Here is a 15,085-nt window from a genome sequence, read left to right as displayed (position 1 = left end):
AGTTCACACTAGTCTATCTCATTTCAACCGAATCTAATAATTCCCTCCTAAACAAGTAACAACACACATAACACTGACCATTGACCATCAACCAAAGTCTCAAAGCTCTACCAAACACAACAACAATGGCGGAAACACCATCACCATCATTCCTTGTAGACGAAGACGAAGAAACCTTCGAACACACACTCCTCGTAATCCGCGAAGTCTCCGTCTTCAAAATTCCTCCACGATCAACTTCCGGAGGCTACAAATGCGGCGAATGGCTTCAATCCGATAAGATCTGGTCCGGTCGCCTACGCGTCGTTTCATGTCGCACACGCGCCGAAATCCGTCTCGAAGATCCGGTCTCCGGCGATCTCTTTGCCGCCTGTATTGTCGCCGCCGGTCACCGCGATCAGTCCGTTGAACCGGCGCTCGATTCTAGCCGTTATTTCGTGCTTAAGATCGAAGACGGACGTGGAAAACACGCGTTTGTAGGATTAGGTTTTGGTGAACGAAACGAAGCGTTTGATTTCAATGTCGCGCTTTCTGATCATGAGAAACATGTTTTGAGAGAAAGTGATAGGGATAGTAGTGGTGGTAGCGGTAATGGCGGTGAGGATGGACAGAGTATTGATATTCATCCTGCTGTTAATCATCGATTAAAAGTATGTGCAAATTTTTTTATTTTGTTGATTTTTTTCGTTGTTGATAAAAATGCGATTCGATTTAAAAGTATTCTAGTGCTTGACATTCATCCTGCTGTTAATCATCAGTTGAAAGTATTCGAAATTTCGAGTTTAATTTGTTATTTTGTGTATTGTTTGTTTTTGATAGAAATGTGATCTGATTTGGAAGTATACTAGTGCAGTAGTGCCTGACATTCGTCCTGTTGTTGATGATTATCGGTTAAAAGTATGCGAAATTTTGAGTTCAGCTTCTTATTTTGTTTATTTTTCGTCCTTGTTAGAAATGCGATTTGATTTAGAAATATACTAGAACTTGACGCAGTGTATGGTTGATTTGATTGTGTGTTGTTTCAACTGAATTTGCGTAATGCTGATCATGTTAGCTGGCGTGTGATTGTTAAGGTGAGTTTAATTGTAGTAAATCATCAGTTTGAAGTACGTAAAATTTCTATTTTGTTGATTTTTTGTAATTGATAGAAATGCAATTTGATTTGGAAGTGTGCTAGGCTTGACGTAGTGTGTGCTTGTTTTAACTGACTTTGCGTAATGCTGATCAGTTTTAGCTGGTGTATGATTGTTAAGGTAAAGCTCAATCACTGTTGATCATCGGTTATAAGCGCAAATTTTTTTCGAAAAGGTTATTTGATTCAAAAGTATGCTAGTGCATAGACATATTGATGTATGTTAACTGGATAGGGTTTAGATGCTCTGTGATTGCCAAGGTAATTTGGTTATGGATCTTAGAGTCTTAGGTATAGTGACAGACTAGGTTGCACGGACACTCCTCCTAATCGGTGTTCCCGTGTCGGACACCCGTGTCAGACACGACACTCGCCGGACACACGTCAAAACGTGTCAGACACCTGTAAAGCCGTGTCTAACTTTCATCTTTTATTTGGACACGTGTCCGACGCGTGTCCATGGTATTTTGAGCCGTGTCCATGGTATTTGGACACACCTTCAAACGGAAAGTTGAATTTAAGGTGAATGACGTGAATTGTTATATGGTTGAATTTGGTGGGCAAATGATGTTCTTTAGACAAGTAATGAGATGTCGAAATAGATTGATTATAAGTTGGTTTTTGGTTTTAGAAATGAGGATAAGTTATATTTAACGTCAAATTTTACCTTCATTTATTTAAATTTAATATCAAATACTTTTTCAAAAATAAAATCACACATATATAACTACAAAATATATATTTTATTAAATTTAAATAACGTGTCCCGTGTCCTAAATTTCATGGGATGCCGTGTCACGTGTCCGTGTCCGTTTTGGTGCTACCTAGGTGACAGATGAAGGAAGTTGTGATGCTTGATCGAACTTTGTGTGTTATGGAATAAATTTTGATCAGTGTAATTTCAGCTGAGTTTATGTGATTATTTGAAAGTATATTGCTTGGTTGTAGTTGCAATTGAGTATATACTGTTGCACCGTGTTTAGTTGTTACGTAGTGCTTGTTCTTGTTTAGAGATACGGATTACTGTATAAGATATTACATCGGCTTGATCAAGTGGAGTCGGAAACTCGGAAAGTGGATGGCAAGGGTAGTATTGAGCTTGATGTTATGGACTTATACATTGATATGTCAGTTGAGCGATCTAGCATTCGAGATTCATGTTGGAACTGAGGGTCTGGCATCTGAGCTTCATATTGATCAAATGCAATAACAGTTGAGCTTATGGTGTAGCCATTCTAGACATTGATTGAGAACAATGTAGGTTGAGGGATCTTTCGTTTGAGATTCATATTGGTAACATGTGTTCTATACTTCTATTGTGTCTTCTGTTTATTGATTTGCGTAATGCAATTGATTGGAAGGCGCAAATATTACTTACCTTGATTAGGTTTAGTTGGTAGGTGATTTCTAAGGGTATTTTTGGTGCTGATGTTTGGTTGCTTTGCAAAATTTTGTGGTTGTGATGTAGGTGTTGATCGAGTGTAGGAATCTGGTATTTGAGCTTCACGAGTTCACGCTAATTATGTGTTCCTGTCAGTGTGTATTGATTTGATTTTGGCATATGAATGCAGTTGATGGCTTGATTCCATTGTGCATTGTCAATTTAGTTACACCTTAAAGTTTAAAGGAGGTAAAACAACTGGTCTTTCATGTATCCTGCCCCTTTTGAGGAACAGGGGTGAGGAATTGAATGTTACGGAGTATTGTTTTTCGTTGTCCCACTAACTATAGCTATGTGAAATCAATAGTCTGATAGTTTGTTTGTATGGCATTATACTTGCATGCCAATTTCCGCTGGTATCACTCATCAACTTTTGCTTATCAGTTATGATCCTCCGAAGCCAGGGAACCATACAAGACATAATTGGTTCTGAATTAGGGTTTAAATTAGTAAACTGGTTATATTGGCTTAAATTTTGATAGCTCATAGCTGACATTCTTTAACTTCTTCTCAAAATGATTCCGAATTTTCAGCTGTGGACTTTAATGCGGAGTAGCTTAAGGTTTTGGTAGTATCTTATCTTTAATGTTTTCTTCACCATCATCATCTCTCCTGTTTACTGATCTCTAGTCGTCATCATTACAGGAAGGTGAAACAATACGAATAAATGTGAGGCACAAACCAGTAGGTGGGACGGGTATGCTTTCAACTGGCAAGTCGGGTGGTCTTTCAAGTACCAGTAACCCAAAACCTCTTGGCCTGGCTCCACCTCCTGGATCTGGAAAGATTCGTACACCCTTACCACCACCTCCAAATGACCCTGTTGCTACGAGGATTACCTCCGGTTTGAAAGGTTCAAAGGAAAGTGCAAGACATACTACCGATCCTCTGTCTGATTTTTCTCAACTTGAGGTAGGTTTTTCAAGTGCATAAATCTGATGTGATGTTACTTTGTCGCCCGATTCATATATTATCAAGTCTTACAAAGACTGTTTTATGCATACACCTCAGCCAATTTAGGCATGATTCGTGTTTGCGTTTATATTGAAAACCAATTCAAAATTAAACGTAAACCATTGACCCGGGATGGGGAGAGTAGCTTTTAGTGCCGCTTGAGACTTAACTTTTTTTTTTCGTGTGTTCATTTCAAAGCCTGGTTATGGGAAATTAGTTTCATCTGTTAATTCTGCGATGTGTATCGACAGCGGAATCTTCCTTCGAAAGCTGGAACAGAGGCGACAAAGAGCAGTGCAGCGGGATGGGCTGCCTTCTGAATCTACGCTTGCATTTGTATTAGAATGTTGTTTACAGAACGAGATAACCTTCAAGTCTCGAGTGAGAGTATTACTCAACCGGCTATGGCGTGTGTTAGTTATGATCACATACATTATACATTCTGTTTTATGACAATAAGGCATTATGACATACGGACTGAACTATATGGCTATAAATTTAGAGCAATTATAATGTCACTATGTTTTTTTTACTAATGCCACGGGAATCCTATCTTGATTAGGAGCTGTGAACTTCAGTTATTGGCTTTGTGATCCCGTGGTGCAAGAAATATCATCCGTGGAAATATATGAGGCCATTTTAAGGGGACTTCATTTATCTGTGTGCTTACTCATGTACCATGTAGCTTGTGCAATTGTGTAGTTCAAATGTGTAGCTTGGCAACCGAGAAATAGATTGTTTTACATTCCAGTATCATGGCTCGTCGCCCAACAAAATGTGTGGCTTGCAAAATGTATTTGATTAATCTCATCTCAAGTCAATTTCCCAATACAAATGCATGAAGTTGATAATGAAAATATGAAATGAAATTACAATTTAAGTGACATCAGAAAAATTATCGAAATTGCTAGTAACTTTTCCTACGAAGTTGCGGATTATTGTGGATTACTGGATATGTAACCTCAAAAAAATTCATACTATCATAATCCATAAATATAATTGATTATTCGATATGAAGGTGTCATATTTCTTAATTTGCAGAATTTTACAAATTGTTATATAGGACATTCCTATATTATGAGATCAGACTAATTACTTCTCCAATTTCGACTAATAAAAACATATTTGAGTTGACTGATTCTCGCATTGAAGAGTCGTTCATAAACACCGTATCATCAAAAAAATAAACTAAATTGAAATGTTCTTTTTTTATCCTAGTCTCAAATTTTCCAAAACTTTGGGAAATCTAAAACACAAGTAAAAACAAAATAATCGTGCGCTGAACTTCGCACTTGGTCCTTCTTGAGTGGTTGACCCGGCATACGTGGTTTAAACTTTGAAGGCCATCACTTATATCTCGGGAGTTTACCCAGTACGCCCAGAAAATACAAAACTAGCAACTACGGGCTAACTCGTCATCTAAAATAATCAAATTAAAAATATAATTCGGCCCACAAGAAAACCAAGAAGGAGCCCATATAAATATATCACCAATATATCGAATTAGGGCTCGTCTCTCTATTTCTAAAGTTCCAAGTCGACGGAGAAGAGGTAAAGCTTCTTGTACTTCTCCAGTTCTCCTCCTTTGTTCAACTTTAATTTAATTTACTGTAATTTTTTCATATAATCAGTTTTAATTAACATTAATTATCTTCTAATTTGTTCTTTTTGCTGCAGAAATATACAGAGATTTTCAAATTTGAATAAATAATTAAAAACATGTATCTACAGTTTTACATCAACGACAATGGCGACAAAGTTTACACTACCAAGGTTTATTCCTTTCTCCGTCTTCCTGTCATTTGAGTTTTTTCTTATATATCCTGTCTCGCCGTGTTCATTTTAGTTAGTCTTTTGTAAGACGGTTTTACGTATTCAAGTATTCAAGAAATCATGATTGGTATAAATGGAAACAGTGTTATCAAATTAAGCCCTTTTACAATATACTTTTGTAAAATTGATTCACTTTTTTATTTACATAATTTCCGTTGAGACGGTCTCCGAACTTAAGACATTGGCTTTCTATACTATGTGTTCCATTTAATGTAGAACAAATGATTGAGACGGAGGGAGTATCTTGTAAGCTCAATGACTAGCTCGGTTATGTCAAATAGGTTTAATTTGTTAAGAGTATAAAACCAAACTGATTTTGGAACTCTAACCATGAGCTTAAGCTTATGCTTATGGTTGAGATGGTTTCTTGACAAAATTAGCTTCCTACTCCCTCTGTCCCGGTCATTTGTTATCCTTTTTCATTTTGGGTGTCTCAAGTCATTTATGGGGTATTTGGAGGGAAAAGAAAGGAAGGGAGAGTAGTGGATTTAAAATCCCTTATTTGGATAGCAAATGAGGGTGGAGGGAAATGGTGGGGGAGAGATTTGGAGGGATCTAATTTCCCTCCTTCAAGCCTAATTAAAATCTCTCCACAATAGGGAAGATTTGGAGGGAAATTGTATGATTTATATCCAAACAACCACACTCCATTCCCCCTCCCCTTCCCTTCTCTCCCTTCCCTTTCTCTTCACTTTTGCTATCCAAACACACCCTTATTGTCCTTTTTTATTTTAAGAATGAACTTGATGAGTAATTTGATCATTTACGTCCAATTTGGTCCACTTGTCATTTAGTTATTGGTCCTCTCCACTTTCCTTAATCTTTGTACCAAAACCAAAGTACAACAATTGACCGTGACAGAGTGAGTAGTTCCTTAGGATGGGTCATCTTAGCCAACTTAAAGATTTGTTTAGCGACTACTCCCTCCGTCTCAATCATTTGTTTACTTTGTTTGAAATAGCCCTTATAAGATATATGAGTAGAGGGTAAAGAAATGATTGGGACGGAAAGAGTATGTTGTAAGCTCAAAGACTAGCTGTTTTTTGCTTACGTTGAGTAGGTTTAATTAGTTACCTAGTTCCTTAGGATGGCTCATCTTAGCCAGCTCAAAGATTTGTTGTTGTAGCAATAAATTTGGGTGGTAAAATGATTTAATTGTTAAATTTTGATTTATTGCAGAAGGAAAGTCCTAATGGTTTAGCTACACAATCAGCTCATCCAGGTAAATTAAAAATTGAAGTTTCCCACCTTTATTATTGATTGATTAATTGCTTTGATGTATGATCGTTCTTTATTGTCGTGTTGATACAAGAATAGTTGAATTAGTCAAGGGTTAGAATTGATCTAGAAATAATCTATACAGGCAGTGGTGGAAAATTTAGACCAAAAATTTCATTGCTCAAGGGTGACCGCCTGCCACCCTCTTAACCCCGTAACCCCGTTCTTTTGGACTGAAACGGTCTCAACCGAACTGAATTAAACTTGACAAAATCCAAGTCCAAAAGAACAGGGTCTTAGTTTTGTGGCTGCCTTTACAACTATGGCTGCTTGAATAATCTTGGCCTTCAAAGAGTTAGTTGAATTACTCATTAATTTGTCATAGTTTGCCACTAAATAAATTGGGGGCTTCGAGTTGTTCGTGTGTTCTTGATGGATTTTCCTTTGCGTTTCTTACTTTGCTTTGCTCTACCTTCCATTGTCCCAAGTTAATTTGGATTGGAACTTCACTTTGTGGGAGTTGGTATCTCTACTATTGTAGAGGAAAATTATGCTGTTGTCGACCATCTTTTACCTTTCTTGGTTAGGATTAGGAACCTCTTTTGAGGAACTAGCAAGATGATAATGATGATAACAATGGGCGATGTTTGTTTCCCCTCCCCTGGTTTTGCACATTATGAATTTTGAGTAGATGTTATTGATTTGTGTTTCTTAAACTGGTCTAGAATCTAGATATGTTTGTCATAAAGACATAAACTATCTTTAGCCTTCGATTTTCTTCTTCTTCGATGGCTCTTAACTTTTCCATTTACAGTGAGGCCAAATACTCCTTATTTGTTGACTGTAAATTAATGTAAATTAAACTATCTTTAGCCTTTGTTTAGCGCTTGTCTAGCTTTTATGTCTGTTTCGTCATTCTGTGTTTCTGATATCATAATTAGAGTAGTGAGAGTACCCCTTCTATTTCTGCCGTCTTTCTCTGCTGTCTTCTGATATTTGAATGAATCAACTTTGCAGCTCGCTTTTCCCCTGATGACAAGTTCTCAAGGGAAAGAGTCCAGTTGAAGAAGCGATTTAGGCTATTGCCGACCCAACAACCCCCTAAAAAGTACTGAACTAGTGATTGTTGACATTATTAATGCATTGCATTCAGGGTGTACTCTGCAGGCATTGTGAGTGAGTCGGTATTGTCGACTTGTCTAGCCGTCTCAATGTAATTTCGTCGGGCTTTTGGACTAGTGATTGTTGACATTATGCTATGAACTTTCAAAGTATGGTTTGTTATAGTAGTCCCTTACTCCCTTGTGTGTTCCTGTGGATCAATACGGAAGCATCAGCTCATTTTTTGGGTCTTGCTATACGTCGTCGACAATTTACTAATTATCGTCGACAATTAATGTAAATTTCCAAGTTTGCCCTCCATAACATAACTCCATTTCCGTCTCACTAAAATGCAATTTCCGTCTCACTAAAACACAAGTCAATTTCCGTCTCACTAACGTCTCACTAAAATCTTTCAAACAAAAAAAAAGACGGTTTTTCAAAAGAAAAAAAAAAAAAGCGGGATTTGTAATTAACAACATGAACGAGAACTTAGCGATTATTGATTACCGCACCAAAAATTAATCTAAGTCAGAAAATGATCATTTTTTTAAAAAAAAAAAAAAAAAATTCCGGACGAAAAACATTTTCGTCCAGACCAAGGTCCGGACAAAGAAAATTTTCGTCCAGACCATGGTCCAGACAAAAATATTTTTCGTCCAGACCCAGGTCCAGACGGAAAATATTTTCGTCCAGACCCAGGTCAAAGACGAAAAATATTTTCGTCCGGAATTTTTTTTTTTTTTTTTCCGGACGAAAATATTTTTTGTCTGGACGAAAAATATTTTTGTCTGGACCATGGTCTGGACGAAAAATTTCTTTGGTCGGGACGAAATTTTTTTTCATCCAGGCCATTTTTCAACAATTTTTTTTTTTTAAAAAAAATTTATTAATTTCCGTCTTAAATTAGTTTTGGGTGCGTGGATTGATAATCGCTAATTAAAATAAGTTTCAATAATTAAAAAATTAAAATAAAACGAACTATCCCCGAACGGGGTTTATTAGTAATTATTAATTATTTTTCGGAATTTATTTTCGCAGTACGATTTTTACTCATTACAGTACTTTTTGTACCAAACTTTCCATTTGTTACCCTTGATTAAAAAACATCAACCTAATTCTCTCTATTTTCTCTCTTGTTGAAACCTTAACCTTCTTCAACCTCCTTAAAATTCTTCTATTTTAATTATGATTAATATTAATATTAATGATTATTCGGAGCATGTATTTAATTCATTAATGATATATTTCATAATTAATTTGACCCTTAATTATAATTTTGTTCCTTTTTTAGTTAGGGTTTATTTCTAAATTAATTTAGGGTTTAAGTGTGGTACGGTGGATTTGTTTCGGCGATGTGGTTCATTGGTGGTCTGCGCCATTGAAGCAGTGCTACGACGGCAGTGTTGAACGGTGACGATTGGCCGACGAGTAATCTTGTACTAGTCACCGCATATTTGCAGGTCGTAGTACGAAACAATTAAAAAAAAAGGTGAAAAACTAGTAAGCAATAACTTACCTTTCAATGAAGAAATATGATTTGCTATCTGCTAACCTCTTCCCATGGCCATTTGAACAAGAAGTTTGATTGTTTTATGTTACAAGCTTTACAACAATACATAGTACATAAAGTATTAAATAAATGATATAAGAAGTTAGCGTAGTCAACGTAATACAGACCACCGATCATCGATTCTTTATCACCAAGTCATCCTAACCCACCAACAATCGTTCAACCACCGCAACCCCAGCCTCACACCAACAACCCCATCGGCCACCGTCGGGCTGTCACCGCCTGCGGTCTGGTCGGCCAGTCAATAAAATTCCCCGCCGCTGGCAGTTAGTTGTCCGGCCAATGCCCGGTCGGCGAACCACCTCCCCTAATGTTTTGTTCACTAACCATAAGATGGGTGAAATTAGGGAGAATTAATTAGAGAAAAACTAGAGAGAGAAAATGGGAGGGGAAATGAGAGGGATATAATTGTCAATAATGTACTGCAATGAGTAAAATGCGTACTGCGAAAATCAGGACCCTTATTTTTTTACGAAAACAAAACAAGACAGAAAAAAATATAAGAGGGAGTGTGAGGGAGGGGTAGTTTTGGAAGTTCATTAAAATTGTCGACGACCTTTAGCAGGCAGGATACAACGTCCCATAATTGATCTGGGCTTGAGTGTTGGACCGAAATTAATTGGCATGTTGAAGCAGCAAAGTAGAACTTAATAACAACACAACTAGTTCACTATAATGAAAACGGATTTTCTAACATGTGCCCTTAGGACACATGTTAATAAGTTAATTATAGAAAATATGTTGAGAATATTTCGTTAATTATGGTAAGTGTGAGTTCGTACTTTGTACATCTATTTTTCATAATTTATTCTCAACAAAGTTTCTTTAATTAGCTTATTAACATGTGCCCTAAGGGCACATGTTAGAAAAACCCATTGGCGAGAATGTTTGACTTACGGATATGCTATTTAGAACGTTTGGTTAATGTCATATTGAAATAGCATATTGGGGTTCAATATGCTATTTTACAATATGCCGCTCCTACCAACATATTGAGTTAGCGGATTAGAAAGAAAAAAAACTGTCTTATTTACCCCCGAAAAATACTAACCTTCCTTTTATATATTTAATAAATAATTTATTCATATCCTTATTTGTTACTTTACAAAGGATCTAAACAATCTTCAAAGCTTGCCAATGGGCAGGAGTTGAGAGGTCCCGTGTTCGAACCCTAGGCTGCGCAAATCATGCGGTTATCGGTCCACCGGGGACTTTAAAAATGCCGGTCCTTCGTACACCAAAAAAAAAAAAAAAAAAAAAAAAAAAAAAAAGGATCTAAACAATCTGTTAATCTAAAACTGTTAATTACCAAACACCTCTAAAATAATTCTGCTAAATAAATCTACTAGTCAACCACGCTAATATTTATCCCTCTTTTACCAAACAAGGCCAAAGACAAATTATCGCACTTTTAGGTTAATGCCAAGTCTTTTTTTGTTATTTTTTTTATTTATTAAATTTAGATTTTAAATGGGCTGTTTTTTGTATTTATGTAATTATTGTCAAACCATTTTTGGAAACGTGTGATATTTTACAACTTTCTCCACCATTTAACATTATTTTAATCGGTTGTGAGATGTTATAAACAAAAATTTGCCTTTTGAAAAACCCAATTAATGGGTAAACATTGTGTAATACGGGGTACAATTGTACAAATTACTCTTCTATTTGTTGATTATTATTGAATCAAAATTGGAATTGACTTTATGTAACGGACTTGCATTAAATTTCACACAAAATCTCATTTGTGACGGCGATATCCGTCACAAGTTTGTGACGGATACCATTTTCTCTCACAAAATACCCATGAGAGTTGAGTGGGGAAGCACATGGGGGGTGCCCCACCTTGTCCCCTCTCCCTTTTTGTGAGAGGTCACAAGCTTGTGACGGGATTAACCCGTCACAAGCAAGACGCTTTGTAAATTTCAAACTATTACTATTTTCATATACGATTTTCTTTACACCATTTTATCGAGCAAAATTCTCACTTATGACGGACACTATCGTCATAAGTGAGTGACGGATACCATTTCCTCTCACAAAATACCCATGAGAGGTGAGTGGGAAATCACATGAGGGGTGCCCCACCTTATCCCCTAGGGGTGTAAACGAGCCGAGCTCAGCTCGAGCTCGGGTGGGGTCGGACTCGGCTCGAATTTTTTAGCTCGAGCTCGGCTCGAAGCTCGTCGAGCCTAAAAAATTGAAGCTCGAGCTCGGCTCGGGAAAAGCTCGAGCTCGGCTCGAGTTCGAATTGAGCTCGTTTTGTTATTATATATTTTCCCTTTCTCACCTTTTAAATCTAACTAAATATAAATATTTTTGAAAAATAACTAAATTATAAAATAGTAAAAAATATTATATCATGATATACTTATAAAAATGTCTAAATAACATATAATTTGAAATAAAAATAATACTACAATATAAAGATTATACAAAAAAAATTTATAAACGAGCCCAAACGAGCTTCCGAGCCGAGCCTTGCTGAGCTCTGCTCGGCTCAGATTAGCCAGCTTTCGCTCGAGCTCGTTTTGACCGAGCACGAGCCGAGCTTTGACCGAGCCGATTCCGAAGGCTCAACGAGCCGGTTTATATCATTGACAGCCCTATAATATCCCCTCTCCCTTTTTGTGAGAGGTCACAAGCTTGTAACGGGATTAACCCGTTACAAGCAAGACGCTTTGTTTATCGAGACGGTTTTATCCGAGCGTATACACTACCACGTACGGAGTATATTGCTACTCCGTGTTAGTAGTTGATGCGTTTTTTACGTGTGCCGCGCATTAGTGTGCACGAAACGAAACGTAAACAAGTTAACTCGGAGAACAAACCACGACCTCATTCGCCGAGAGAAATCACCTCAACTCAACAATGGCGACGACGACGACGAACAATTTTCCCTCTCTAGGTTATTTCACTATTCTCTCTTCAAATTGATTCTCCGTAATTCACATAATCTCCACTAATTAATGCTCAATTCAATGTTTTTATTCATGAATTTGCACTAAATTTCTTCTTTCTTATTTTTTCTCACTTGTTTTACAGATTTCAATCTCACGTTTATCGGCATTGTAATTGCGTTTCAAAATAATCCTCATTCTTGTCAAGGTAATGCACTTCGATTTTTTCTTTCTTGTTTTTTTTCCCCGCAATTTGAACGATTTGTTGCTGCTGTTGTTTAATTTCAGTGAAATAGCTGTAATAATGTGACTAATGCATGCATATTTTGTTGTAATTTTACGCAGCTTTGATTGTTGTTTCGTTCGTTATTATTTATGATTTCGCTAGATATTTGCTGTGATAGGATTTTGTGACGGGACGCTGACCTGAAAACTAGTTGAATACTTGAATTCATAGAGTTTGTGATGTGTTGTTGTGTATTAAGCGTCTAGAACACGAGTATTATCGTCATTAGTATTGGCTGAAGGTAATGTGGGATCTAATTACCGTCATAGTATTGGCTGAAGGTAATGTGGGATCTAATTACCGTCATAGTATTGGTTGAAGGTAGTGTAAGAATAATTCAAAGAGTGTGTGATATAAGGATGAATGTTCTATATTAAATGTATAGAACATGAGTGTTATCGTCATTAGTATTGGTTGAAGGTAGTATAGGATCTAATTATCATCATTAGTATTGGTCTAATTATTGTCATTAGTATTGGTTTAATTATTGTCATTAGTATTGGTTGAAGTAGTGTAAGAATAATAGTTGAATTCAAAGAGTGTGTGATATAAGGATGAATGCTGTACATTAACTTTATAGAATATGAGTGTTATCGTCAATAGTGCTGGTTGAAGGTAGTGTCGGATCTAGTTATCGATGAAATTGAAAGATTTATGATGTCAGTATTGCCGTGACTCGTGAGGAGAATACTCAGTGGAGTGTCAGTAATCAAAGCACCAGAAAGAGGATTCTTTCGGTTATTGAAGTATTAGAGTTAGTGTTGGAAAGAAAGTCGTAACAGTAGATAGTTTGAGGTAATTTAGAAAAGGTTGATGCTGAGAAGATTGGAATCTGATGAAATCTGCAGAATTTGATACTTTTATCTTACTGTTACCCAAGTAGTGGAACTGTATACTTGATTCTTATAGTGAAGTGCTTCTCAGAATAATTTTGTGTCTGATCTGTAGCACTAATACTCCTTGTTGACGAGATATTAATTAGGATTTTTCATTTTTGATACGGAATCAAAATATTGTGTGTTTTAACTGTTGATTATTGGCTTTAATTTGTTGCGATTTGTGTCCGATGCTGATTTGGATTTTTTCTCATGTATTTAAAGACATGTAGGATTGAGTGATTGACATTGCATGCGGGATTTGAGAACTGTACAGTAGCGCAAAGGATGGAACTCAGGCTGATCTGATAGGAAGGTCTGGTTGCTTGATTATGACTTTTTCTTAAACCATATTTGTTTTTGTATCTCTTAATTTTTTTATGCATCTTACTAGTCAATCCTAGTGCGATCCATCTTTGGACCTTGGAAGATCTGTTTGATATAGAGAACCTGTTTTTGTCTCGCTAGTAGAAAGCCTAAAATGAAGCTAAATGTACTAAAATGTCTGCCAGTGAAAATCAGCTAGTGTTTAAGACTTGGTTCATTGCTGTGAAATTGATGAAACTAAAAGGAGGAGAGTGTTTTGCAATAAAGATGCATTAATATTGTTTATTTGAGAAGTAACTTAGGTTAATATTCAGAAATGTTTGAGGTTATAGTTGAAATGCTTTGAAAACTCAAGCTCGTATGCTGTCTTCTATGTTAATCAAACTAAATTGTAAGTATCGACGTGCGTGTCTAAGTGTCAGACTCAACTAATTGACAAATTTTTTTCATACTTTTGGCTTCAATGAAGTGTTCCAAGTGTGATTGGAATGTCCAAATGTTGAGTGTCTAGCACGAGTACTTATGGTAAATTGGTCATATAAAGAGCCGAATTAAAGTAGGTATCTCGTGTAATGTTGATGCACATCCCTGTTAGGCTATTACAGTGTTACAGCACATCAAATAGCTAAGTGAGAGTGTGGGCGGTCCTTTCTGGTTTGTTGCATATTCTTAATGTCAATGATATACATGTGTGCGACACACATTTCACTTGTTCTTCTTCAACATTATGCAAGACATAATGTTATTTTAGATATTGTTTTGATAGTAGTTTCAGCTGTACTGATTGTCTAACAGCATAAGCCATGTTACTTTTATATGCAGACATTAACGAGAGACAGACTCCTGAGAGTTTTCATACTTGGTAATGGGAAAGAAGATTATGCGGTTATCTTTTTTGTGACTAAATACAAGTGCACAACAGGTTTTCTTATCTACTCTCACATTCATTTACCCAGTTAATTGTTTGATATGTTTGTCACTTAAAACAAGAAGAAATGTTGAAAGGATAAATGTCCTGCTCATGTGAATATGTGATTCCATATGTTCGTAAATGCTTCTTGTAGATGTCACTGTTTCTAGAGAGTATTTGTGAAACAAATGAGTAAAGGTTAGTAAATTTCCAATGGATCCAAAGACTTGCTTGTTTTTAGCTCTTATGCATAATGTTAGAAAACAAAATGACCTTGCTAAACAATGTATTGTGAAGTACTGAAGCAGTCGTCCATGAAACTCTATGTAGTTTTATTTTTCATTACGTGTCATACGAAAACAGTCTCATTCTATTTCCAACATAATGGATAAGGCTAACTCCTTGTATGGTTTTACCCAAGGTGGGAGCTCTTTTACTAGTAGGGTAACTCTGTGCAAGTGTTTCCTTCATCTTGGCCACATGTTAACAAAAACCTCTGCCTTATGGCACATGTTAAATGGACCCTTACAGAGTT

General features: G+C 36.4%; 2 protein-coding genes and 1 long non-coding RNA gene across 3 annotated transcripts; all 3 read left to right on the top strand.

Annotated features, from left to right (window-relative positions):
• On the top strand, nucleotides 1–4,197 carry LOC141652488 (uncharacterized protein At1g03900). Its single transcript, XM_074459991.1, has 3 exons — nucleotides 1–650; nucleotides 3,219–3,485; nucleotides 3,779–4,197. Exons 1-3 carry the CDS (start codon nucleotides 126–128, stop codon nucleotides 3,845–3,847), a joined length of 861 nt encoding a protein of 286 aa, XP_074316092.1. The 5' UTR covers nucleotides 1–125; the 3' UTR covers nucleotides 3,848–4,197.
• Nucleotides 4,198–4,989: 792 nt separating this feature from the next.
• On the top strand, nucleotides 4,990–7,875 carry LOC141652487 (H/ACA ribonucleoprotein complex subunit 3-like protein). Its single transcript, XM_074459990.1, has 4 exons — nucleotides 4,990–5,078; nucleotides 5,205–5,300; nucleotides 6,540–6,582; nucleotides 7,596–7,875. Exons 2-4 carry the CDS (start codon nucleotides 5,247–5,249, stop codon nucleotides 7,691–7,693), a joined length of 195 nt encoding a protein of 64 aa, XP_074316091.1. The 5' UTR covers nucleotides 4,990–5,078; nucleotides 5,205–5,246; the 3' UTR covers nucleotides 7,694–7,875.
• Nucleotides 7,876–11,982: 4,107 nt separating this feature from the next.
• Nucleotides 11,983–14,752, top strand: LOC141651966 (uncharacterized). The gene is made up of 4 exons (XR_012546916.1): nucleotides 11,983–12,160; nucleotides 12,298–12,360; nucleotides 13,539–13,629; nucleotides 14,463–14,752. It is a non-coding gene; the product is annotated as an uncharacterized LOC141651966 (long non-coding RNA).
• The last annotated feature ends 333 nt before the right edge of the window (nucleotides 14,753–15,085 follow it).

This window comes from Silene latifolia, chromosome 4 (assembly GCF_048544455.1).
Source record: "Silene latifolia isolate original U9 population chromosome 4, ASM4854445v1, whole genome shotgun sequence".
Classification (NCBI taxonomy): Eukaryota; Viridiplantae; Streptophyta; class Magnoliopsida; order Caryophyllales; family Caryophyllaceae; genus Silene; species Silene latifolia.
The sequence above is the reverse complement of the archived record's forward strand: the minus strand, read 5'-3'. Positions and strand labels throughout refer to the sequence as shown.